Here is a 24,138-nt window from a genome sequence, read left to right as displayed (position 1 = left end):
CGGAGCCCGGCTCACCGCGCCGCCATTTCGCACCGCCCCCAGACGCCATTTCGCACCGCCTCCACCCGTGTCATCGGTCGAGGGCGCGTGCGGAAGCACTGCGGCCCCGCCCCTCCCCTCGGGCGCTGTCCAATGGGGAATGGGGGGCTCTCGGCCCCGCCCCCAGGCGCTCGCATTGGCCGCGCTTGCAGACCCACGGGGAGGCGGGTGGTGCACCGCGGGCGCAGTCGGTCGTGTTTCGTGGCGCCGCCATCATGTCGCGGGAGTTCGAGCTGTGCCCCGGGCGGCGGGTGGGCGGCGACCAGCCCTGCTTCATCATCGCCGAGATCGGGCAGAACCACCAGGGCGACCTCGACATCGCCAAGCGCATGATCCGCATGGCCAAGGTGCTCCGCGGGGCGCCGGTGCCGGGGGAGGCGGTCGGGGCGGGCTCTGAGGGGCCGCGGCAGCGGCCGCCCTGCTCACGCAGACGCTCACGGGCAGACCACGCCGTCTCTGAGGGATTATGGCACCTTTTTACTTACTGTATAAACTAGCTCAGCGTCTGGGAGGGTATGTCACTGCCGCGATGAAATGGGTTTTTGTGGGTGCGTTAGCCTTTTTCTTAGATGATGCTTTTGTCGTCCAGGAAGACAGCCAAACGACTTTAAAGTCTGCTGTCCCAGTAGGTACCTGTTAGAAAATGGCATATCGTTACAGAAGAAGGAGCCAGGACATCATGTGTTCAGACCCTTGACTCTGTTATAAATGCCCAAATAGCACAATGAGCGTCTGTCTTCACAGCGTGGGTCACCTCAGGCAAATTGCAGATTCTTTTCCCTCATTCTACAGAATTTTGCACAAGATTATCATGTGACAGCCGAGCTTTGAAAACGCCATAGAAATCTTCTGTTTAAATAAGTGACATGCATTTCAAGAGGCAGTTGTTTGGTAGTAAATCATACTTATTTCATTGCAAACTGCTGCCTTGCTAAGTGTAACGGCACCCCACTTACCAGGGTGGGGGACGAGGGTGTTTGTCCCTTCGTTCATACTGTTGCTGTGGCTAGCATGACAATAACATGAAAACTGCAATACAGATGAGGACATTAGTTGCAGTCTTTCTGTGTTTTCAGACTTAGGCTGAATGCGATTTTGCTTGCTTTCCCATTGAGAGTGTGCCGGTGTGTTTTGCAGGATTGTGGAGCAGACTGTGCTAAGTTCCAGAAGAGTGAACTGGAGTACAAATTCAACAAGAAAGCCTTAGAGAGGCCGTATACCTCTAAACACTCATGGGGAAAGACCTACGGGGAGCACAAACGCCACTTGGAGTTTAGTCATGACCAGTATAGGGAGCTAAAGAAATATGCACAGGAGGTCGGCATTTTCTTTACAGCTTCTGGCATGGATGAGGTATGTAAGCAATACTGGCACAACGAGCAGAATCCAGCTGTTGCTTCACTTTGTTATACTGATGCACCACAGTTCACACACAAAAATCATACCAAATATGTGTGGGCACTGAATTTCTACATGAAGAAACTGGAGTAAATGTGTCAGCTCACTTGTGTCCCTGCCATGGTTGAGTGGATGCCTGAACGTTCAGAAGATCTGTTGTGTTTGCTGAAGTATTTATTACTATTTCTTATTATGCACAGTAACAGGGTTAGAGACAAGGCCTCAGCTTGAATTTTAAACATGAAGGCTGCTGCTGTTCTCTCTTAAGAAATGTGTAAACCCTTAACTTTTGCATATTGCCTACTTGAAAATGATCTTGGTTTCAGTATTTATAAATGCAGTGTACAATTGAAATCTGCAAACTGGAAAGTTTAGGTAACAGTTAAGTTTCAGTATACACTGAAGATTACAGGTTATTTTCCTTTTCAGTTTGGTCTAGGAAAATATTAGAAAACCAAACTGAAAGAGACCCTCCAGAAGTAAGCTAGCCACTCTTGCATAAGGTAGGCACAACATCATCCCTGCTGTTCTTCAAGTAGCCTTGACCAGAATAGGACAAGGATGGACATTTTCTAATGTTTCAAGGTAATCTGTTCATTACACCACTTTCCTTGCTGTCAGAGAGAATTGCTGGTGTCTCAGCTTAATCTCCTTTTCTATAATTCTTTGTCCTTCCCCATGTTAGTAAATATAAAGGATATGAGTGACTCCTTTATCTGCTCTGTTCCAGTTTGTACTGGTGACAAAGCAGGATGTCACAGAAACCACTCCCTTTGTTTTCTGTACTACTCGAGGTTACTTCCTGTTCCTTGAATCCTATAGAGAAGATCTGCCAATTATCACGAAATAAGGTCACCTAATGAAGAGCGTCATTAGTAGTCCATTCGTTGTGTCTCATTTTGTGTTGTCTCCTTTGACTTCTCAGATTAGATCTGTGGCTCTTTAATAGTGTATTTATTGTCTTTCAGCTCCATGCATCTTAATGAATAAAATACATTGTGCATCCTAGGCAAAAGAAATTAAATCTGCATCATAATGGTGATTGGAAAATTAGATGAGAGAAGATGTATTTCTGTGCTGGATATTATCTTTGACATTTTCTGTCACTAAGTAAATTTAATAGCTATAAGCAATGAGCTAAAAAAAGTGGAAGTGTTTTTTGGTGGGGGGAGGGCTCCGAAGGTGGATGAAATTAGATAAGTATTTCATTGTTTTCCCAAAACATGAGAAGAGAGGGTTTCACTGCCTCTTGCCTGTGGTAAGTTGTTGTGTTTTTTGTTTTGTTTTGTTTTGTTTTTCCTTAATAGTACTTTTCCTCTAAAAGGCCACTTATATGGAAATCAGTATAGCCTCCAAGAATTCCTAAATTGTCTTATAGCAAAAACATTTTTAGGTGGAGGTAGAGTATAGGTAATATTTGGATAATCTATTTTACTTTCACAATCTTTATTTGTCACATTTTATATTAATTTTGTGGTATCCTTTTCACAAGCAAATCCACTTTGACTTTCTTTTTTGGGTGCTGTTGCTTTTCCGGGTGCCTGTTTAATAGCTTCAAAAGCCTTTTTCTTCAAAGAAGGTGTATATGCCCATCCTCTCTAAGTGCTAACTACAGAACACATGCCTAAGAAAAGACTCTAAGAACTTTCAAACTTGTAGTATTTTTCTATTTCTGACCTTATTTTTGAAAAGAGTAGGTAGGGAGTAGAGGGATAGTCCCATTCATTTCACTGTGCAAACAGGAGTTTCTCTACACCTGTGTGTTACTTATACTTCAGAAGGGAAGCATTGGGTTTTACTAAAAACAATGATCTAGTAAGTAGTAAAATGCAGGAGTTTGCATATTGCTGCGTGATGGGAACTGAGAGAAGTCAGTCATTGTTGTGGGCATATTGGCAAGAAAACGAAAGCCAGTGATGGGGGAGAGATTGGCTGAAGAGTCAAAGGCAGCAGAATCCTCCAAACTATTGCTCAGAGTGTCAGAGCTATTCAGGGAAGCTCTGTATATGGCTTAGTATTTCTAACCTGCAGATATGTGGCATGCACAATGCCTGTTTACCTGCAGTACATTTCCTTTTGAGCTGACAGGTTCCCCTCTGCAGCTCTTTACTCTCTCTGGCAGTGCCAAAAAAAAATGAGCAAGAATGCCATGGCCTACAAGCTCCATCTCATAGCTAGAGGAGCAGGGGAGCTTATCTGTACCAAGAAGCTATACCTGTAAGCTGGCTTGAAGGAGGACCAAAGACACTGCCTTGAGAAAAGGCTTCTAATCAAAACTCCGAGCAAAATCTGTGACAAAAGATAATTTCTCTTTTTTTTGGAATAGAAGTGTTATAAAAGAGGACACTTCAAGATTACTTGAGAAGGAAGTGGGAAACTAAAACCCTCAGAATGGTGTGTGTTATTTCAGGAGCTGGAGGTGTAAACCCATTCAGATCTTGTCTTGACAAAAGTTACTACTTTTGGATGAGACTTGGATGAACTGTACTGAGCAGACTGAAGTTCCTAGTACAGCTCAGCTCCTTAGTTAATTGCAGTCAGCACCATTTCCAAAGTCTGCCTATGAACAAAAATACTCCTATCCCCAGGGAAAAAAAAACTAGTAGTGTTGCTGTTTGCCTTTGATAGTATCAAGAATATTTTGATAATGGTGTCAGAAAAGCAGTTTACAGAAGTGTAACAAGGCGTCTGACCAAAAATCTAGTCTCACTGTAACTGTTTTAAGTACTTAATCTTAAAATTTAGCAATTTGATTGGTTCAGAGTTTCATAACTGTTAACCTGCAGATTGGCCTCTTGTAGTGTAATGGTGCATCTGCTTTTGATTTATTTGATCATTTGGTTTATTTTATACCTTATACCTTTGGTTCTGCAGCAGTATATTTTGGCGGATGTGTATTTATGACCTTGTGCATTTAATAAACTTTGGCTTTGCTGTTCTACAGTCTTCTTTTTTTTTTTTTTTTTTTTTTTTTTTTGAATGGTAGTTCTTATTAATCCCTTCAGACTGGAGTGGTATGTTAAAATTCAGTGATTTCTCTTTCTTGTAGATGGCTGTGGAATTTCTACATGAATTGGATGTTCCATTTTTCAAAGTAGGGTCAGGAGATACAAATAATTTTCCATATTTGGAAAAGACCGCAAAGAAAGGTAAGCATTTTCCTTTGAGCAGTTTTAGTGAGCATCACTGTGTCCCAGTAGATCAGTTCTTAGATACTTCTTTCCACTTGATATTGGAACAAATCTAAAATACCTTTTTTTAAAAAAAAAGCACCCTCAAACTTGAGGAAAAAAGATTCACCCATCTTACATTTTTAATTCAACTGAATTTATTTACTTCAATAATTTAAATTAATCTTTTGTTGCTTTGTTATGGACCTAAACTTGAGAACTGGGGCAAAACATGTCTCTGTGTTTTAACGGCTAGGTCGCCCAATGGTGATTTCCAGTGGGATGCAGTCAATGAACACAATGCATCAGGTTTATCAGATTGTGAAGCCCATCAATCCACACTTCTGCTTCCTACAGTGCACCAGTGCATACCCGCTTCAGCCGGAGGATGTCAATCTTCGTGTTATAACGGTCAGTGAATAACCCAGAGTGTGTTGTGGGTAGAGTACTTAAAGACTTAAGTGCTTTTATTGAGGTATATTTCTGGATCTTAGTCATGCTGAAATTTGCTTCTGAGTAGTTAGAAAATGTATCATGTTCTTCTAACTCATGCAAGCATCCACTTACGGCATAACTCAACTTTGAGGAGTATGATGAGCTCAAATATTGTTGGGGCATTCACAGTTAAATGGAGGAAGATGTGAGGTATGGGCTGAAATGTTGTCTTGTGTTTTGTAGTGCAAAAAAAAAAATAGAAATTACCACTAAGAAGGTGTGTGGCATCTAGAATATGGCTCTAAATAGGGGCCAGGTCAGAAGCTTTCATTAAAAAGGTTTCATGTGAATATGAGATCAGTGAATAAAATGGATTAGGCTGTGATACAGTTTCCTGTGCTGAAAATATTACTTGCATATTTCTGATATTGCTGCAAGAAAAACAAACATTTTCCCAATTTGGCCAGTGCTCAAGCACTTGCCTAGCTGTATATACAAGGGTCTGTTACTCTAACTGGAACTGGACATGGCTACATTTAATTGCTTGTAGGATTGGAAAGGTGTCTGCCAGGTGCTGCTTCATATTTGAAATACGGAGCTGAGGAACCCACTTTGGATGCACATAAAGTTTAACGACTTCATTGGTTCCTAGATGCAATTAGAGTGCTGTTCTATTAATGTAACTTACAGTGATGTAGGCTTTTAAGAGCTTGAAGAGTACAACTAAATTAAAAGGAAAAGCATAAGAGAAGTTGTAGAATAGAATGTATCTACTTCTCCTTGTCAGTATGGATTATCCTAGCGAACTCCCTAAAACAAGATGGTCAGTAATGCAGTGTAACTTGTTCAACATTTAAGAAAATGCATTTTCAGCATAACCAATGCTTGTTTTGTGGCACTGTAACTGTCCATGTTTTCATTGCAGTTATCACTGTTAAATTTGCTCTGTCTTTGAAATTGCTACCTTGGTAATTCAGACCAACTCTGTCATCATTCAAGGCATATCAGTCAGCTTTTCCTGATATCCCCATTGGCTATTCGGGACATGAAACTGGCATAGCCATTTCAGTGGCAGCTGTTGCTATGGGTGCTAAAGTAGTTGAACGCCATGTGACTCTGGACAAAACATGGAAAGGAAGTGACCACCAAGCATCCCTGGAGCCAAATGAACTTGCGGAGTTGGTGAAAGCCATCCGTACTGTGGAAAAGGCAATGGGTTCTCCAGTCAAGCAGCTCTTGCCCTGTGAAATGGCTTGTAATGAAAAGGTAACTTTGCTTTTGATTCATGTGCAGCTGACATCTAGACTCACAGCTAATGGCTCTATATTTAGAAAAGTACCCTGTTAATAGTTTATAGTCTCTGGATCTCACTTCTATTGCAGCAGTTTTTCTTCCTCAACACTGAAAAACTTCTGTTGCTAAATAGCAGCACACACAGCATTAATGCTTAGCACACTGTAGCTTTAGTGTAGACCTGTCAATTCCTATAGTCTTTTATTTCTGGCAGCCAGTAGCTATTTTTACCCAATGCCAATTTTGAATATAGTGGTGTTCTATTCCATGGTTAACTAAGTTGAGTAACATGTGTCTGTGACTGTATGCAAGCTGCTTTTATGCTAAGCTGGACAGTCTTGAATTTTTAACAGATTCTCTCCATTTTGATTTTGAGAAATTCCAATGAGCCATTAGGTATATTTCAGAAAAGATATGTGTGTTCCCAGCAGCCTTGTTACAGTGAAAATTGCCATGCTAACACACCCTTGATTTGACATTAGAAGGAATTAATGGAGGGGGCAGTTCCACACAACCTCTTCCCAAGTAACTGCAGAAACTTTTAGCCTGTTTTGGTATCCTCTGCGTAGAACTGCATTTGACTTAAACCTTTTTTAATTTCTCCCCTATAGCTGGGAAAGTCTGTTGTGGCAAAAGTGACAATTCCTGAAGGTACAGTACTGACACTTGACATGCTGACAGTGAAGGTGGGAGAGCCTAAGGGATTTCCCCCAGAAGCTATCTTTGATCTGGTGGGCCGGAAGGTTAAAATGAATATTGAAGAAGATGAAACCATCACGGAACAAGCAATGGAAAATCATGTAAAAAAAGTGAAGTACTAAACCAAAGCATTCTGATGTCTGTTTTGACGATGTAGTATTGTACTACTACACTGCCTATTTAGGTATTGCAGCATGGTAGATTAGAAGAAAGGGAAAATCATGAGAATTGAAATAGACTAGAATGTTCAGGTTCTTGTTAGCAGGAAGTGTTTGCAGCAGATGGATTTAAATTATGAAGGGCAGTTTTTTTGGAAACTGTACAGCATGAGATTCAGAAAATGCCATGCTCTTCCTTTTCCATTCCACTTGAACTAGTTTAATTTGGAGGTTTGCCTAATCTGAGACCAAGGTCTGCTACTTTCCAGCTTCCCTTTTCTGGTAAGGTTATGCTAAATGATTATGATTTGTCTACACTTTGAACTGTTCTAACACTGTATCTTTTGGTGACCCACTCTCCTGCCATTTCTCTCACCCCTCTAATAACAGACAGCTAGTTGGTGTTGAATGCAGATAAGTGAAAGGTTATATAAACTGAAGAGAGAACTTCACCCGTGCAACCAAGTGGATTTCTCAGTTGGCTAAAAAGTCTCGAGAACTGGGTTGGAACCAGCTTGTGGTGTGGAGGTGGACAAATGGGAAGTGAGACTGTATAGAGAAAGGGAGATATATATTCCTGTAATGCTCTCTGGGAAAACTTAGCCTCCTTGAGAAAACTAAATCCACATGTGGCCATACCATCTTAAGAGATGGCACCAAAATAGGCAGTAAATTAGATACATAGGAAGCTCCTATATAAGGGGTAAGAGAAATGGACTTTTTGTCCTTTTTCTGAATTGAAAGGCAAAAGAGGCAGCCAGCCAGATTAAGTAAAAAATGCATCTGAGATGGATCAGTGGAAATAAATTTAATCTGTGCTTCAATATTTAAAAAAAAAAAAAAAAGCCCATGGTACCCACTGCGAGCTGACTGAAGCCTGGAACCTTAATGAATTCTGCAGTAGCTTAGGGCACCTGTATTTGTATTGCCAGCTTGTTTACTGAAGTTAGCAGATTTCAGATAGGAAGATAAATTCTGATCAGGATTTAGCAGCATCCTTTCTGGACCATCAAGTGAAAACACTGAGTTGGTTGTGTGGGTTTTTTTGGTTTTTTTTTTAGCACTGCTCTTTGAAACAGCCGAGGCTGGCTACTCAACTAGATGTCATCATTACACTTCATCATTGTGTGTGGTGATCTGTGGTCCTCTGTGTCCTCTGCTTTTGCATCACAGGTTCTTGCCTTTCAAGTAGGAAATACAGTCCCACTCCTCATCAGCCTGCTGCTCTTCTTGTTGTCCATGAGGGATCCAGATGGCAGCAGCTGCAAACTGTGCATCCCTCAGGCTGGTTAACACAGAACGACTTTGCTGTAATGAATCTCCATTTGTCTGTGTCAGAATCATTTTACTGGTGATGGTTATTTGGAACTTGCTGCCTCTTGGTCATGACTTAGTATCTTGAACATGGCAGTGGTGTTTTTAAATTGTGGGCTACTTACTGTTTCTTTCAAAATATTTACCCTTCTGCAATTCTGAGGAAACTAGTCCTACCTTTGATGTGGGAAGAAGAAATTCTTTAAGTGAATTTTGTGCTTGTGACAGTCTGTAAGCTTTGATTGATGCAATATACTTGCCTTATATTAAGAAACTACTCAGCTGATTAAGAGTTTTTTTTTTTTTTATTGCAAACTTATGAAAATAAAGGAAGCTTATAAAAGAAGCTGTTGTTTTTACATTTCAGTTAGTGGTGTGGCCTTGCCTTTACCAGAAGTAGAGATGATCTGGGGGCTTTTGGTCTTTGAATCCCGTAGGATTTCGTGGCCTGCTTTAAGTGGCAGTGGTTGTTCAGTGTAGTAGGGCTGGTCCTAGAGACTGCTGTAAATGTAGGCTCCAGAAATTTCCTGAACTTTAGTATATATTGGAAAAAAAGAGTAGCATCTTTATGCAGCAGTGCTAAGACACAGAAGCATCAGATGAAGAGCAGTCCTTGCAAGCTGTTTCTGCTAGTTTTCTGTGCGTATACCTTTACCCAGCAACAGTCAGAGTCTTTGGAAATAGCAAACAAAAATAATCACTTAAAGAACAACTGCCCCGCTGATCTAGTGTCTGTATTGCATGTGTGATGACAATCCTCCAGGCCTTGCACTTTCAGTAGGGTGGTGGTACACAACTGTTTTTCTCACCTTCACTCAGTGGAGGAAGAGTAAGGCCATCAAGAAGCCCAATCCAGTCTCTGTGTCACAAATAAGACCAGCTAATGGTTGTTTAGTTAGTGTGGCTACAAAAGCTCCTACCTCAGGTCTGGTTAGAGGGACCTCTCCAACAGTTAATGCCTCTCTTTGATTTTGCCAGATAAAGCAGTTCACTATGAACTGCTTCATTTAAAATATCTATCATCAAACTCTGACCTTGTCAAAGCTAACATTATGCAATATACGAACTTGAATCTTGAGCCAAACGTGATGAAGTCTCTCCATCCAGACACAAAAGAGAGAATTAATAAAAAGGATAGCTATTTCACAGTTTAAATCTGAGTTGTCATAGGCTTTCACGTGCCTACCAAATTTTTTCCATTTGAAAGTCAGAATTGAATATAAAAAATATGATTTATAGCACTGATATTACATTGACATTTATAAATGGCAGATCACCTTCCCCTACTGAAAGTACATATACATTAAAAAATTACAGTTGGTTTTCTCTAACTGCACTTGCTATAGCATGTGATTTGATTGACACAGCATTACACTAATAGCTGTCTGAGATTCTGTTTCGGAAGTTGATTGATGCTAAGCTGGAAATACATACTCCTGTTACCTTTTAAAAGCATCACAGGGAGGTCTGTCATGTAATAGAAATTAGTTTGTGTAGATCATTGCTACAGCAGCTTTCATAGAAAAACCATGAAGCAGCAGGCTTTATTTATCTTCATTCCTTATGTCAGCTTGCATGTTCCAATGGACCCTTCCCAGAGCCTCAAGGCTGGGTAAACGGGCTCTGTGAACTTGCAGCGGAAGGTGTGCAGATGAGCCATGCCATCAGTTGCATTGTAGAATGAAAGTATTCCCGCTTCATAATCCAGAAAAATGCCAATTCGATCAGGATCATTTTCTGTCACAATGGGAGTCCTCTCCCCATTGTGAAATGCCCAGTATTCAATATCAAACCTTTTAATGCACCAGGATGCTCTATTCCATCCTAGTCGACAGATTTCAGAGTCTCCTTTCCTGCCAATGGAAGAGTAGGCTGCACCAATCCACCATCCTGCTCCAGCATGAAGCAGGTCAACTTCCCAGTAATGGCTCCCAGAAAAGAATGCATCTCTGCTTAGCACTTGCCATAATTTATCGAATCTTTGAGGACCCAATGGGTAAAATATCCTCCTCCAGTTACAGCTTACTACAAGACGATCATCAGACAACTTCAGCCTCGGATGAAGGCTGTCATATTCCCATGTTGGAGATCTTGCATCTGCAGTCAAAACCGTAAGTACTTACTACATTTATCATCTAACTCTTGAAAGAAGCCCAAGTCACAGAAAGCCTACAAATGAGCCCATGGTTAGCAGATTCTTGGAAACTGCGATTCTGCTAGGAAAAAATGAAATTTTTTACTAGAAAACGTTGCACTATCTGTACACACCCATGCTTTAAAGTTATAAATAAGACTAGCTGCTGTGTTCTCTTAGCAGCAAGTGCTCAGTTTCAGGGCCTTAACAAGATCAGGTGTTGGTTACAAAGTGACTGACTGAATCTGGACCCTGCAGCACAGAAATGATGCAAGTGGGGAAAAAAAAGGACATTACATTCAAGAAAACAGGCTTTGCTTGTTGCATTCCTGATTTCTTAACACCTGCTGCATTTACAAGGTGCGACAGCTGTTTGCTCATCTCCAGCTGAGATACCTGTTTCAGATGAAAACGTCACAGTGTTGGACTTAGGGGCTAACCCAAAGAAGCACAGAAGGAACAGTTACTCTGGAAAATAGTCCTCTGAGAATATGCCAACCCATGGGTGCAGGGAGAGCATGTAACCCACTCTACCTGCAGTGGTACTGCCCCTTGCCCTCCCTACTGAAGACCAGTCAGAAGTCAAGGGCCCACTCCTGACTGGGCTGGATCCAGGCTAGAAAGGAGACGCTCTTACAACAGGCCCTTCTGCTACCAGGTACAATGAAACTCTTAACAGGGAGTGTTACAGCTTTGAGATTAACAACAGCCATAATATTTATCTGCAGCAGCCCAAATGAAATGTTTATCAGCTTCCTGTCAGACACATGAAACAATTCAATGTACATCCTTCCCACCCACACCAGAGAAGAAGACCACCTGTGGATTGACCCTGGATAGATTAGATATATAATTAAATAAAGACAGATCATGATGATGATGAGAATAGAAAGGTCTTTAAGATAGTCACTAAGTGATTCACACACTGGCAGTTAGGAATAAAAACGAAGGATCAAGATTTAACGGACAACAACTAAAATTTCTTTCCTCAGTTGAGATACAGAAAAGGGCAGAGACAAGCACTCCTTCCTCCCAAACCGTGCAAACATCAGAACCCTTTTAAGATAAAGGTAGCACATACTCATTCACTGGCTGAATGAATAGGGGAACAAGCATTAGAGGTGCTGTAAACCTTTGTTCAACTACACTTACGTTTCAGTAACAGCACCCGATCAACAGAAGACATGGTTTTCAACACTGTTCCAGGCTCCTGCTTGGCAGTGGCATTAAGACTACTGAAAACATCTGTTCAGAGATAAAGACAGGCAGTTCAGGTAAGCCCACAGAGGAAGAACACATCTCTACTGTTAAAGTAGAGTTCAAAAATATGACACCTTGGGGGATTTTGTAGGATGGGGTATTTGGGTTTTTTGCCTCTTTCCTGTGAATTCCACCCATTACCTAAGCAAGGCCATATAGTCACACTCCCTTTTTCCAATCCGATGGACAAAGTCTTATCTTTGCTGGGGAGGGCCGCTCATTCTGTATGCTTTCCACCCTACGCTCTTTGGACAGCATGGAGATGTTGGATGACAATGTTGCTGGGATCTACACAACCCAGCACATATGAGGTGGCAAGTAAGCACCTCCCATTTCCCCAGGAAGCACCCTCCACATCAGATCAGAGCAGAGTCAGGCAGCTGAAGACAACTGCGGAGATACTAGCTACAAAGCATCTGCATGGTATTGTCTAGCAGCTCTTTTCTCATCCTGCAGTTACCTCACAGGTCTGGTCCCCTGCATCCTGCCGTACTGTTCTTGGTGGCAGCTCTCAGAACAGGGAACAGTAAAAGGAAGACGGGTGAAATGTGATGGCCAGTGTTGCCCTGTTCACCTGCAGCTGTCAAGCAGCAGCAATTCTCCATGGTTATCTGGCTCTATGACTCTGGGCCATTAGGGGACTCTCTGCCTTAATCATGCAAAAGGTCACTTAGGGACAAAATACCAGCTCAAAGAGAAAAGGAGCTCTGAGAAGAACATGTTAACTCACCTTTAAAGTATCAAAACCTAAAGAGGTTTATCAGACTGCCTGTGAGAGACATATTATCAGGTGCAACAATGACAACAAGCTTTCAAATTTTACAGGTACCTGATGCTGCATGCCTGCCAGATGGCCTGCCAGAGTACATACATCTGACAGTGACTGAAAGGAACAGCTATGTTGTATAGCTGTGATGGTCTAGTGATACTAACAAGGTAAACTCTGCAGGAAGAAGCAACTTATATTGATACAACTGATACAGTTGGAACAAAAGCATTGGACAAACTTTAAGGCACAAAAGCCCTTCTTCAGAGTTTAAAGAAAAACCTCAAATGTTCCTAAATCATCACAGTTATAGCAATGATACGTCAATACTGTCAGAGAACCTACCCCTGCCTGAAAAGCTGCTCTTTTTTTCTACAGCTCTCGATTGGTCTAAAAAAAGATACTGCTCCTGTTTACAGACCATGCTTTGCTTAAAAAGAGCAGGAGAATGCAAAATTCTTAGCACTCTCACAGGTACCTTTTTTAAGCCGAACTTCTAGTGGTTTCTGTAGAATGGACTGAAAAGCTGCCCTGAGACGCTTATAATGGTTGATGATGTGCTCAAATGAGAGAGGTACTGGATGCCACTGTTCTACTGCACTCCTGTGCGCCTGCATTTCCTTTTCAATTTCAGTGCAGTCCTGGAGAAAGAAGACCAAACTCTCTGATTAGTAAAGATAGTGTTGTGAATCTGGACTCTTCCCTCCCAGCTTCTGCACACCACAAAGCATGAACAGCTCCACCAGTAGCTAAACATATGCGCCATTACGATGAAGCCTTTCAGGTCTTGCTGTGCTCAGCCCACTTAATGGCCCATTAAGCATCCTCCTGCCAGCGAAGCCAGGTGCTGCCCCAGAGAAGGAGAATCCAGCAGTCATGGTACCACAGGGCCCTCCAGGACACCCTACGATCAGGAGGAGTCTGACTTGGCTTAGGACTCTCTGTGGGAAATCTCAGCAATGGGAAAAATTAAATCACTATGTTTTAAAAGCAATACAAAAAGTAAAACCCAAACTCCCCTGCAGAAAAGCCCTCCAAAATCATGAAGAGCGGCTTCCCACATGGAGCCCAATTGCTAGCACAAACAGGAAAAGGCCAGAGCAATGTTACAAACAACACTGTGAACTCTTCAGCATGCCAAGTAGTGTAGTAAGGATACAGACATGCATCATGGATCTTCCCATGTAGAATGGCATCCTTTGGCTGTGTCAGGGCATAAGCCCATGGCAACACATGCATTCCAGGGAAAGTGAAGATCATTAGGAAAGAGAAAAAACACTGCCCACTCCAGTAAAATCACGACTATTGCTCAGGGAGATTGAGATCTCCTATCATTAAAGAAATGTGACAATTTAACCCTAAGGTTTGCAATAAGGGCTGCCTTTTGTCAGACTTTCGTCCTACACACTGCCTAAGGAAAGATGAAGCATCTGACTTCAAGTTGAAGAGACAGGCGTAACTCTGTTTCATCTATGGTAAAAATTAGCACAAATCTCAGACAGACCCGACATCAGTGCCACAAACACGAACACTTAACAAATGAAAAATCAGGAACTAAAGTGGTTCACCGGAACATCAACATAAAGAAGAAAAAAAGGCAGAAGAAAGAGGCTGCTTACAAACAGAGGGATCTACAGAGGATAATCACACAGCAACACCAGAGGAGTTTACCAAGGACTGTGAGGATAAGCTGCAGAAAGACACCACAAAATATCACCTGCAGGAACTGAATGGGATCACTCTGCTCCTGTATTTGTCTGATCCGATGTGAGAAAGTCTCGAGGGCTCCAAGCTTTTCTTGACAAGACTCCATCTGCTGTTCATGTGCTTCAAGGGCATGCTCGGTCTTTTCATCAATGAAGCTTTTTGCCAGACTCTCCTCTTCCCGAAGCAGTAACTGGAGTTCCGTCACCTTGTCTGACAGCTGCCTTTTGCTTGCAATGGCACATGCCTATGGAGGAAGCAGAAGAGTGCCCCCCCCCCCCAACCACCAGACCATAAAGATTTCAGGCATTTTGCTCCCAGGCTTTCAATGTTACATTCCTGTTGAAATTTACTAATTTGCTGCATCTCTTTAGAAACGTTTTTTACCAGTTAAAAGCAGATACAGCCAGGATTTTCCTGCTGATGTCATGTACGGAAAAGCTTGAAGGCAGACTCCAAGATGTTTATTTATGCAGAAAGCACTCTGTCTTCACCTGGATTATAACAGGTACTAACCTCTACAAGCAACAGACTTTATCCTTAGGTAGCCACATGCTCTCTGCCCTATTTTCAAACAAGCTAAGGACAGGGAGATGCTGGGAGGAGAAAATGTCCAAGAGGAAGTGACATCAAACTGCAATGTCACAAACCTGTTCAGAGCTGCCTCCAGCTCTTACTGATATTTTCATAACATAAATGCTCAGAGATACCCTTCGAGCAAAAGTGATTTTGTACTCTATAAGCAGTGCATCTCCACTTACACCAGTGAAACCAGAATGACATACCTTGTTGAGGATACTGATTATTCCTCTGCACAAAAATTTTGACATAGTTCTCCCAGAGATGTTTGGTTGAACAAAGAAGGAAGGCCAAGCCTTTGGAGACTCCTTCCCTGCTCTGTCCATTTGACAGTAGTATGTTGCAATGGATACACTCTTCTCCTGGGAAGCGATAGCTGACCGGATCTTTGAATAACTATAGATGTAGTAAAATGTCTCCCCTTGGAAAATGACTGCCTAATAGAGAAGCAAATTACACTTTACCTTCAGATCAATTGCAGCTTGCTCTACAACCCTCCTGTTATCAATTTCCTGCTTCTTTCTCTCTTCTAGGTCCTTCAAACACAATGCCATGAGTTCCTGCACAGTAATAAAAGAAATAAAAAACTGTTATAAAACAGCATCTGTAAAACAGCAGAAACCCATCTTTCTTCTCTAGTAGGGAGTTCTGTTACCGAAGCACTCATTTATCAGGCTGTGTAATAATGGCGATCAGACATAAGGATCTGATCATTTCACCTACTTCTCTGTGATTACACTGGTGAGATTCAGAGAGCTGGACAAATGAGTGCCACCTTCAAAAGGAGCAGGGAAGCCTACTGGGAAAAAACATTTTCTCCTTGAAATCTATGGCATTGCACATTTCAGATTAACATTGCATGCTCATGCATTTAGCAGCTGAGGAAGGATAGTGAGCCAAGCACTTTTATTCAGTGGGTGGCTCTGTCCAGAGCCCAAATCTGGTGAATGTACAGGATGCTTCCCAATGTATGTAAGAGCAGTTAGAAATATCCCACTGTCACTACAGTGATGTTGTAGTTTGAATGCCTGCAACAACAAATATTACCAGCTTGGCATCTGTGATACTTGTGTCATGTCCTGAGTTGCACTAAGCAACCTAGCACAGTCCCGCTCCATTGTGCCTGGCCAAACAGCCCTCTGAAATCCATCCGTTCTCTACCCAGCAGGCTGAAGCCTTGGTGCACTTGGTGATACCTTTTGTCATTAGTATCATGAAAGATCCCAGCAACGCAGTCCCACACTCTAAGATAGTGCACTAGCATCGGACACAGAGCCCTCAGTAAATATTAGATAAGCTAGCTACAACTACACAGTGTTAATCATTGTGGACTGGAATTAACTCCTCCTTACCTGAGCTATGGGATATCTGCTTGGGACCACCACTGCAAGAATAAAGCAGTCATTCGCAGTCACTCAAACTCCTTTCTTCAGTGCTGAAGAGTGCTCAAGGCAGCTAGCCCGCGGTTGGGGGTGTTTGGCCACCCCCCAGCCCATGACTATGGGTGCTATCATCATAACGATGGAGGAGAGTTGAACCCTGCAGCAGCCAAAAGCTAGGGACTGCAACTGCGCAAAGAGAACTGCAACTGGCCTAGCGACTCCACCTCCACCTTCCCCTGAAGGGTATAAATAGGTTGGCCCCAGAGGCTGTCTTTGGCTCTTTGCAGGTGACAGCGGGTCTGCCAACTTGCGGATCCCCTGGGGACGAGGAAGCCCTCCCACAGTTATTTCCCTGGGATTGAGCGTACGTTGGCTGCTCAGGCAACGAGTGGGTAAGATCAGTTAGCACTGGAAAATAAGTATTCTAGTTGAACTAAATTTCTGTTGGTAAGAATTGTTGCTTTGTACCGTTGTAACCTGTGCAGTAAATTTAGATCTTTAAAATAAGTTGTGGAGTCATGCAGTAAATCTCCTTCTCCCTCTCCTCCCCTCCCTCTCACCACACAAAACCCACACGGTCCAGGACTGTAAAGACAGTCAGTCATCCCACGACATCACTGCAATATCTCCAGCTCAGAACTACATTTAAACTCTGCAGGGCTGACATGTTGCTACATGGGCAACCAGTTTGTGTTACATACACAAACCTCTCTTGCAAAAAACTCACATGCATTTTTTTCACCTAATAGTTACAGAGTCAGATGAAATGGGCTGGACCATCCGGGCAGTAGCCAGATACTGCAAAGCTTGGCACATCTACATCCATGCAGGTGCAGACATATTACTGCATGCAACAAGAAACTCGCATTATGCAGTCCCCTCCAGACACAATTCTCCAGTCTTGTCCCTGGAGGACTAAAAGGTTCTTCACGACTTGAAGATTCAGGAGCCCTAGTAGGTGTCAGCCTTCCTCAATTTGTTCTGCAAGCTAGACCTCACTCCCTCACTCAATGACTGACAAAGAGCAACGAACAAAGCACAACCTTCCTTCTCTGCCATTAAAACACGTCACCTCAGGCACTGCCTCCATCCTAAAAGTGATGACATGCAAATGTTTATGCCAGCCCCAAGCGTTTCTGGTTAAGCATTACTTTCTGTACAGAGGTAAACAAAAGAGAACACTGCTGATTGTGTCTGCAATACTGGTGTGCAACCCACCTCATCCGCTCTCAGGAACTCTGTCTGGGAACATATTCCTTCGGGGATGCCTGCACGCCCCAACTCACTCACTCACTCAAAAATGCAACAAAAGCAAGGCTCAAGACTTCCAGCTGCAGAGTCAGGCTCACAGGCCGCATGTCAAGTGCACACGACGTTGATCCTATGTCCTGCACTCAGGAGTGCGAACAATTTTGTATAACCTCAGATCCAGGGATGAACCTGCTGATGGGCCTAGCGTGATTGCTGTTGTCTCTTCTTAGCACCCACAGCTAGGATTTGCTAAAAGCGCTGAGGAAGATTCTCACTTTCTGTCCGGTTGATATCACATCACAAGGGCAGCACAGAGTAACTATGGAAACAAAGCTGCCAGTCAAATTCTGATTTCTTAGGCTAGAACTTTGTCCATTTGTCATAGAGCTTGTGCCTGAAATTTCCTCAGCCCAAAGCCAGTAGATGTCAGCAGAGACTTGTTCTTAGGGGCAGACCCTCCCCTTAGCAGCCAAGTTTCTATCCCTTCCTGCTCACTTCTTATTCCGCCACAAAGACAAAGGGCCAGTTATCAACAGCGTGTGCTCCACTGTATCCACAGCTAGTCCCTGCACATCGTTCACATGGGAGCAAAACACCAGCCCAGGCAACCACCCAGACTTGTCTCCTTGTGCAGTTTAGCTTGGCTTGAACAAGGTTGCCTCAGTACCGAGACCTGCACCCACGCACTGAAAGCAAAACAGTCTGCAGGAACAGGTCATGCCAATGCTCTGAGTCATTCTGATACCTTCTGCCTTTCCCCTGCAATTGCCCTGCTGTGAACTGGAGCCCTAGTCTCATGGCCTCTGTCCTGGTACTGGCTCTCTAGCAAGAAGTGCAATAAATGCCAGAGGAATTCAGCATGTCCTATGCAGCTGTTCACCATCTCTGGGAGCTGGGAAACAGCACATCCCCAAAATACCAGAAAAGGAGTGGGAAGGAGCTCTCCAAATCTCTGGAGGAAAACAAAACAAAACAAAACAAAACAAACAAACAAAAAACAACTTGTCATTTCTTTTAAAGCTCCTGCCAGCCTTGCCAGGAAAACAAGTCCTCCAGGGCAGCCAAGCTCCTCTGATCCCCACACAAGCTCTGACAAAGAAACGCGACTCGGTCAGCATTGGAAGGTCAATGTCACCTCTTCCCTGTCCCTTGGGTTAGACTACTACTAAGTGCGCTCTCTGGAAGCAGAGTAGGGGGTGTGACTGGATAATCTTTCCTCTATTCATAGGATACCATGTTTCTGTGTAGTGACAGCTTGCTGTCCCCTATCTGTACAGCCCACAAGAATTTACAAAGCACTTGTCACAACCCAGAGCCAGCCAGTGCAGTCCACAAAATTGGTCTGACACAAAAAGCCTCCACAAGGCTGCATATAAAGCAGGCAAAATGAAGCAGAAGGCTGAAAATACTGACTTTCTCAGGTGTCCACTGAGCTGTTTACAACTGCTCACAGCTACCAACATCTGATTCTGGCAAACGAAAAGCCAATTGCAGAAGTGCCACACCAGAAAAAATATAAAACCCAAGCAAGACATGTAACCTAACACAAAGGTCTTTCCTCCAGCTTAGTGCCCCTGCCGCCTCCTCAGCTCCTAACCCTCTACCCCCACCTTACATGAGATGTTCTTACATCTTGGATCCTTGGATTATAATCCAAAATGTGTTTTGTTCAGCTATCTCATCACTTCCAGTTAGCAACAACTGCCTAATACAAGCCAGACTGCCAACCTGTCCAGATAACTGCTTCTTCCAAAGCTGCAAGCATCTGTACCAGATCTGTAGACAGAACAATATCAGACATGCAACAAGTGATCCAAAGTGGGGGCCTGGATGGACCTCATATCTACTTCGTACACAAGATCTGAGCTATACCCAATATCGAGGATAAACATCATGTGGCCTGCCCATAGGGGCATCACATGCTAATAGTGGACCTATGCCCAGTTCACATGAAGAAGGACTGGAACCAGAGAAGTGACTGTTACCCAGATCATACAGCAGACCCTGCTCCCAGTCTATGAAGGCAAATAGCAGCGTAGAGGTGAAACCCGCATCTGGTCTCAAAACCACCGGCTTCAAAACCACCCAAGGAGCCATGTGTAGTCCATACACAGAAAACCTAAAAGCAGACAAGAGATCCCACACAAAGTCTACCCAAGAAGAGCTGGCACCACAGAGGTGATGTTATGCCTGGTCCACACTAGCAGACCCCAGACCAGAGAAGAGACTTGTGCCCAGCCCACTAATAGGACCCCATGCATAGTCCACATGAGACTCGGTGCTACTCGAGGAACCCTGTGCTCAGTCCACATGTGGAAAGTCTTCACAAGCCTGCACTGGCACCCCAAAGCAAAGGACCCTGTGCCCTGTCTGTACAGTGTGTGCCTGGGCTGGCGTAGGGCTCACAGAAGGCCTGTACTGGGGGAAACAGGACACTTAGCAACCAAATGACGGACCAGTGCCTGGCCACAAGACTGTGGGAGACCTATGTGGGCCAGGCCACAGGGGAAACTTGGAAAGCTGGGGTGCCCAGGGGGTGGGGCCCACATGGGCTGGGGGCACCCCTGGGCCTGGCTCCCTGGGGAGCAAGGAATCGCCAAACAGTTGGGGTCGGAAGGGACCTCTGGGCATCGTCTAGCCCAACCCCCTTGCTCAAGCAGGGTCACCGACAGAACGTTGCCCAGGGCCGTATCTGGAGGGCTTTGAAGTATCTCCAAGGATGGAGACTCCACAACCTCTCTGGGCAAGCTGTTCCTGTGATAAGTCACACTCACAGTAAAGAAGTTTTTCCTCATGTTCGGACAGAGCTTCCTGTGCTTCAGTTTGAGCCTGTGGCCTCTCGTCCCGTCGCTAGGCAGCACTGAAAAGAGCCTGACCCCATCCTCCCTACACCCTGCCTTCAGATATTTGTACACATTGGTAAGATCCCCCTCAGTCTTCTCTCCTCCAGGCTGAACAGTCCCAGCTCTCCCAGCCTTTCCTCAGATGACAGTTGCTCCGGTCCCCTCAGCATCTTAGTAGCTTAGTAGCACCTCACCTGCTTGTCGCGCACGGCGTGGGGCAGGAGACGGGCGCGGTGCCCGCGGTGGGGGCCCAGCGCAGGGCACAGGGCACACACGCAGCACCCACAGTCGTCGCAGAAGAGCTCCAGCAGCCGCCCGGCATGCACCCTGCACCCGTGGGCCCCCGCTGACGGCCCTGGGGCTGCAGAGGGGGATGGGGATGGGGACGGGGTCGCCCGCTGCGCCATGGGGCCCCTTGGGGCGTGGGAGCCAGGGCAGGAAGTCATGCCCCGCGCGGTGATGTCTCCACACAGCCGGCAGTGCCCTGCCCTGGCCCCAGTTTGCTTTCGTTTCATAGCCTGGCCGTAAACCCGCCTGTTTTGTGGCGCTGCAGTGAATGGTGGAAACAGGGTTTGTGGATCCCCGGAAACAAAGCACTGCCTTGTTATGCGTGCTTCTTCGCCCGCCTGCCTTTCAGTTAGACTTTCGTCCCATCTAACACTGTTTGCGGAAACCAAAATAAAGTGCTCACAGTCTGCCAGCATTTACCTACTTGCTTTCTTTGGCCAGAACTCTTAGCTTAATTCAATCAAATTCATAGAGGTTCTTTTTGGTTGTTTGTTTGTTTTTGGCTTTTGTGAACAAAAGCAATCCAGAATTTTGACCAAAAATAAAGAAGTTGCAAAGAATAGGAAGGGATTTAAAAGCTAGTGTTTTGGTGGAAAAGTTTGAGAGACACCATTTATGTTAACACATCAGGGCCAACAGCAGCCTCACTTAAAGCAGGTGAAATCTCTCTCCTGCTAAAGTTGCCAAGATATTCAGGAATTTGGAAAGACTTTCTCCAAAAGTGCCTAGTCTGGGCCTTGTGCTAGATCACACAATGGTACAAGTCAGCAGGGCTCCCTGGAGGTCATTTGGTCCCACCCTCCCACACAAAATGGGACTAATGCCCACTTGGAAATTAGTAAGATGGAGACTTCACAGCCTCAGTGGGACCCTCTTCCAGTGTTTGACCACTCTCATGGTGAACAGTTTTCCTAGCGCCTAATTGAAATTTTCTTTGCTGCAGTATATGCCTTGTCCTTTCGCTGGGCACCTGCAAGAAGAGTCTGGCTGCACCTTCTCTGCACCCTCCTGCTCCCATGAGGGAGCTGCAGGCAGCACCAAACTGTCTCCTGAAGGCTGAACCAGCCTACTTCCTCCATGCCCCCCCCCCCGACATCTGTGCTCCGGCCTTGAGGGTCACGCAGGCCCATTTCCCCAGTCCGTCACAGCCCTTCCAAAGGGCAGCCCTGACCTCCGCTGCACCAGCTGCACTCCCCACCCCACCCCAGCGCGGTGCCGCTGCACACTTGCAAGGGCATAGGCCATCCTCCTGCCCAGGTGGTTAACACGAAATTTAAAACAGCATTGGGCCCAGTATTAATCCCTGAGGGATGGTACTCGTACCCAGCTGCCACTTGGATTTTGTGCATCAGAGGACAACCTTTTCCACTCAGCGTTTCCCACTCGCCTTTTTCATAGTTCATTGTGATCTCTCAAATTCACAAGACAGTGTACTGTGTGAAACAGACTTTATTTTTATGAGATCGTCAGGTTAAAGAAAAAAGCAAACAAGGGGTTAATCCCTTGTTTGTAGAACAGCCTAAATTGTTAACTCCCAAGTTACTCAATTCAGTAGTTTGCTAATTCAAGCACTTCTGAGCAAAAGAGTTACCTAACCGACAGTGAGAGTGCTCAGCTCTCCTCTTCCGTCAGGGTGCAGGTGCCCCCGAGTCGCACCGGGAAGCACAAGATGCCCAGCAGTTCAGCTGCTGCTGGATCGGTTCCAAAGGCTGCTTGGGTGAGCTGAAATACTTGTTCCTTCCAGCTCAGCAGTTTGGTATATACCCTCCCTGTTGGTGGTTTCAGGTACTGGGCAAGAGCTTGCTTAATTCTGAAAAGTTTCAATCCTAGCAGGTATTAACACGCAGTTACTTATAAAACTGCAAGGGTAGCAGACCTCTTTCTTTTTGTCCTCGAGTATCCAGCATAGGTGTTGTTCTGGCTTCAGCCCCACGGCGCTGCTCCCTGCAGACACCAGCCTTTAGCAGGAGCCGGGCGTTAGTCAGTGAGCCTCTGAAGAGTCACAACCTTGCAGCCTGCCTGTCCAAACAACAGCTTGTCAGTTTGGCTGCAAGGACATTGGGTGAGGGTCATGATCTGCAAGAGCTGGAATTTGCAGCCTAATTGGTACCTGGGGCATTATTTGCCATTTCACACGTGACTTTGCAGATGAACTTACTGAGCTTTGAAAGAGTCCTGTGGGGGCCCTTTAGGATTTTTGATTGTTTCCTTTGGAGGAGAGAGTTATAACAAGACTGAAATGTTTGAGTAACCACTAGTGGACTGTCAGGTGCTGATACCATACACTAAACACACAGAGGTACTTCCACCCTTGTACTTTGCCTTCCAGCACAGTGTTTATACACCTTAACTCTGGGCAAACACAGCTGCTCTGCGGTCAGAAGAGCAGGAATTAAATTTGTCTTTGGGGAGGGACCCCCTTTAAACTTTCAAAACAGGGCTGAAATGGCTCAGCACCTCCCTTTGGCTGGACCCCTCCTCCAGCAGAGGCGGTGGGTCAGAGGCAAAGTGAAACCCACAAGATAAGGGAAAGGGAGCAATGCAGGTGTTGCCATACCTTCTCCCTGTTTTACATTAGCACATCAAGCTGCTGTCCTGCTAGGTGCATTTCTGCAAAGCTTGTGTGAGGGGCTGGCAGCACGCCCTCGGGGCTGCGAGTCGCATGCGTGGAACTGGCTTTGATGGAGCTTTCTTTGCATAGAAAATTACTCGTGCAGTCCTACCTGCATCTCCATACTTAGGTGTATGGAGATACATACATACTTAGGGCTTTTAGTGAGGGTGAAGAGGAGGAGTGAAGGCTGTCTGAGGTACAATTCACAGGTGCTAGTGAGGTGTCTTATGGATTTTTCTTGCACTAGAAGCCACCTGCAAATGAACCAGTTTGGCAAAAATATCAATGACTTTAATTGGAAATGGCTGTTAAAACACAACATTTGCAGGCATTCTGAACCTCCTGTCATACAAGGAGTGAAGGTGCTGATAGGGCTGAAGCCAAGACTCCTGTATCAAGGTGAAGTGCTTTCAGTAGAGCTCACCCTTCCCTTTGGCTCAAGAAGAAAAATAACTGTTATTGAAGAAATCAGGGCTTGGGCATTATTTTTTCTTCAAGGTTAAGCATGATGGGAGTGTGAAGAGAAGCACAATGTCTTAATTACTGCTGGTTTTCTCTGGGTCAAGCTAACCTGGGTTCTTTCTCATGTGTTTGTATATTTTATAGTAACCTAATACTATAATAGATTAGAAAGTCTCAAGAGTGCCTTAGTGTTGCAACAATCTAATACTCACGTTCAGTTTTTATTTGCCTGAAACTCAGTTAAACTTTGGAGTTTCTGTTTTTATTGACACTGAATATTCCTTGTGTTTTAACATTTTCATTAGGATAATAAATAAAGGAAGGAATTATTTTGTGGCTTAATTTCTTA

At 44.4% G+C, this 24,138-nt stretch overlaps 2 protein-coding genes across 2 annotated transcripts; one reads left to right on the top strand and one right to left on the bottom strand.

Annotated features, from left to right (window-relative positions):
• Nucleotides 1–162: 162 nt before the first annotated feature.
• NANS (N-acetylneuraminate synthase) lies at nucleotides 163–8,852 on the top strand. The gene is made up of 6 exons (XM_026099375.2): nucleotides 163–386; nucleotides 1,177–1,392; nucleotides 4,487–4,586; nucleotides 4,864–5,018; nucleotides 6,042–6,308; nucleotides 6,947–8,852. Exons 1-6 carry the CDS (start codon nucleotides 255–257, stop codon nucleotides 7,154–7,156), a joined length of 1,080 nt encoding a protein of 359 aa, XP_025955160.1. The 5' UTR covers nucleotides 163–254; the 3' UTR covers nucleotides 7,157–8,852.
• Nucleotides 8,027–20,891, bottom strand: TRIM14 (tripartite motif containing 14). The gene is made up of 6 exons (XM_026099388.2): nucleotides 20,620–20,891; nucleotides 15,414–15,509; nucleotides 14,384–14,617; nucleotides 13,145–13,307; nucleotides 11,793–11,885; nucleotides 8,027–10,603 (listed from the first exon to the last, which is right to left on the bottom strand). Exons 1-6 carry the CDS (start codon nucleotides 20,869–20,871, stop codon nucleotides 10,068–10,070), a joined length of 1,374 nt encoding a protein of 457 aa, XP_025955173.2. The 5' UTR covers nucleotides 20,872–20,891; the 3' UTR covers nucleotides 8,027–10,067.
• Nucleotides 20,892–24,138: the final 3,247 nt, after the last annotated feature.

Source organism: Dromaius novaehollandiae, chromosome Z (assembly GCF_036370855.1).
Source record: "Dromaius novaehollandiae isolate bDroNov1 chromosome Z, bDroNov1.hap1, whole genome shotgun sequence".
Classification (NCBI taxonomy): Eukaryota; Metazoa; Chordata; class Aves; order Casuariiformes; family Dromaiidae; genus Dromaius; species Dromaius novaehollandiae.
Note: the sequence above shows the minus strand (reverse complement) of the source record. Positions and strands in the feature narration are given on the sequence as shown.

What these genes read in the sequence shown, in the direction of transcription:
- TRIM14 (XM_026099388.2), bottom strand. Translation starts at nt 20,871, where the DNA reads ATGACTTCCTGCCCTGGCTCCCACGCCCCAAGGGGCCCCATGGCGCAG. An exon ending in ACGCCGTGCGCGACAAGCAG is followed by an intron (nt 15,510 to 20,619) that starts GTGAGGTGCTAC and finishes ATTACTGTGCAG; the next exon opens with GAACTCATGGCATTGTGTTT. An exon ending in TCGGGTGCTGTTACTGAAAC is followed by an intron (nt 10,604 to 11,792) that starts GTAAGTGTAGTT and finishes TTTTGACTGCAG; the next exon opens with ATGCAAGATCTCCAACATGG.
- NANS (XM_026099375.2), top strand. Translation starts at nt 255, where the DNA reads ATGTCGCGGGAGTTCGAGCTGTGCCCCGGGCGGCGGGTGGGCGGCGAC. An exon ending in GCATGATCCGCATGGCCAAG is followed by an intron (nt 387 to 1,176) that starts GTGCTCCGCGGG and finishes TGTGTTTTGCAG; the next exon opens with GATTGTGGAGCAGACTGTGC. An exon ending in AAATGGCTTGTAATGAAAAG is followed by an intron (nt 6,309 to 6,946) that starts GTAACTTTGCTT and finishes TCTCCCCTATAG; the next exon opens with CTGGGAAAGTCTGTTGTGGC.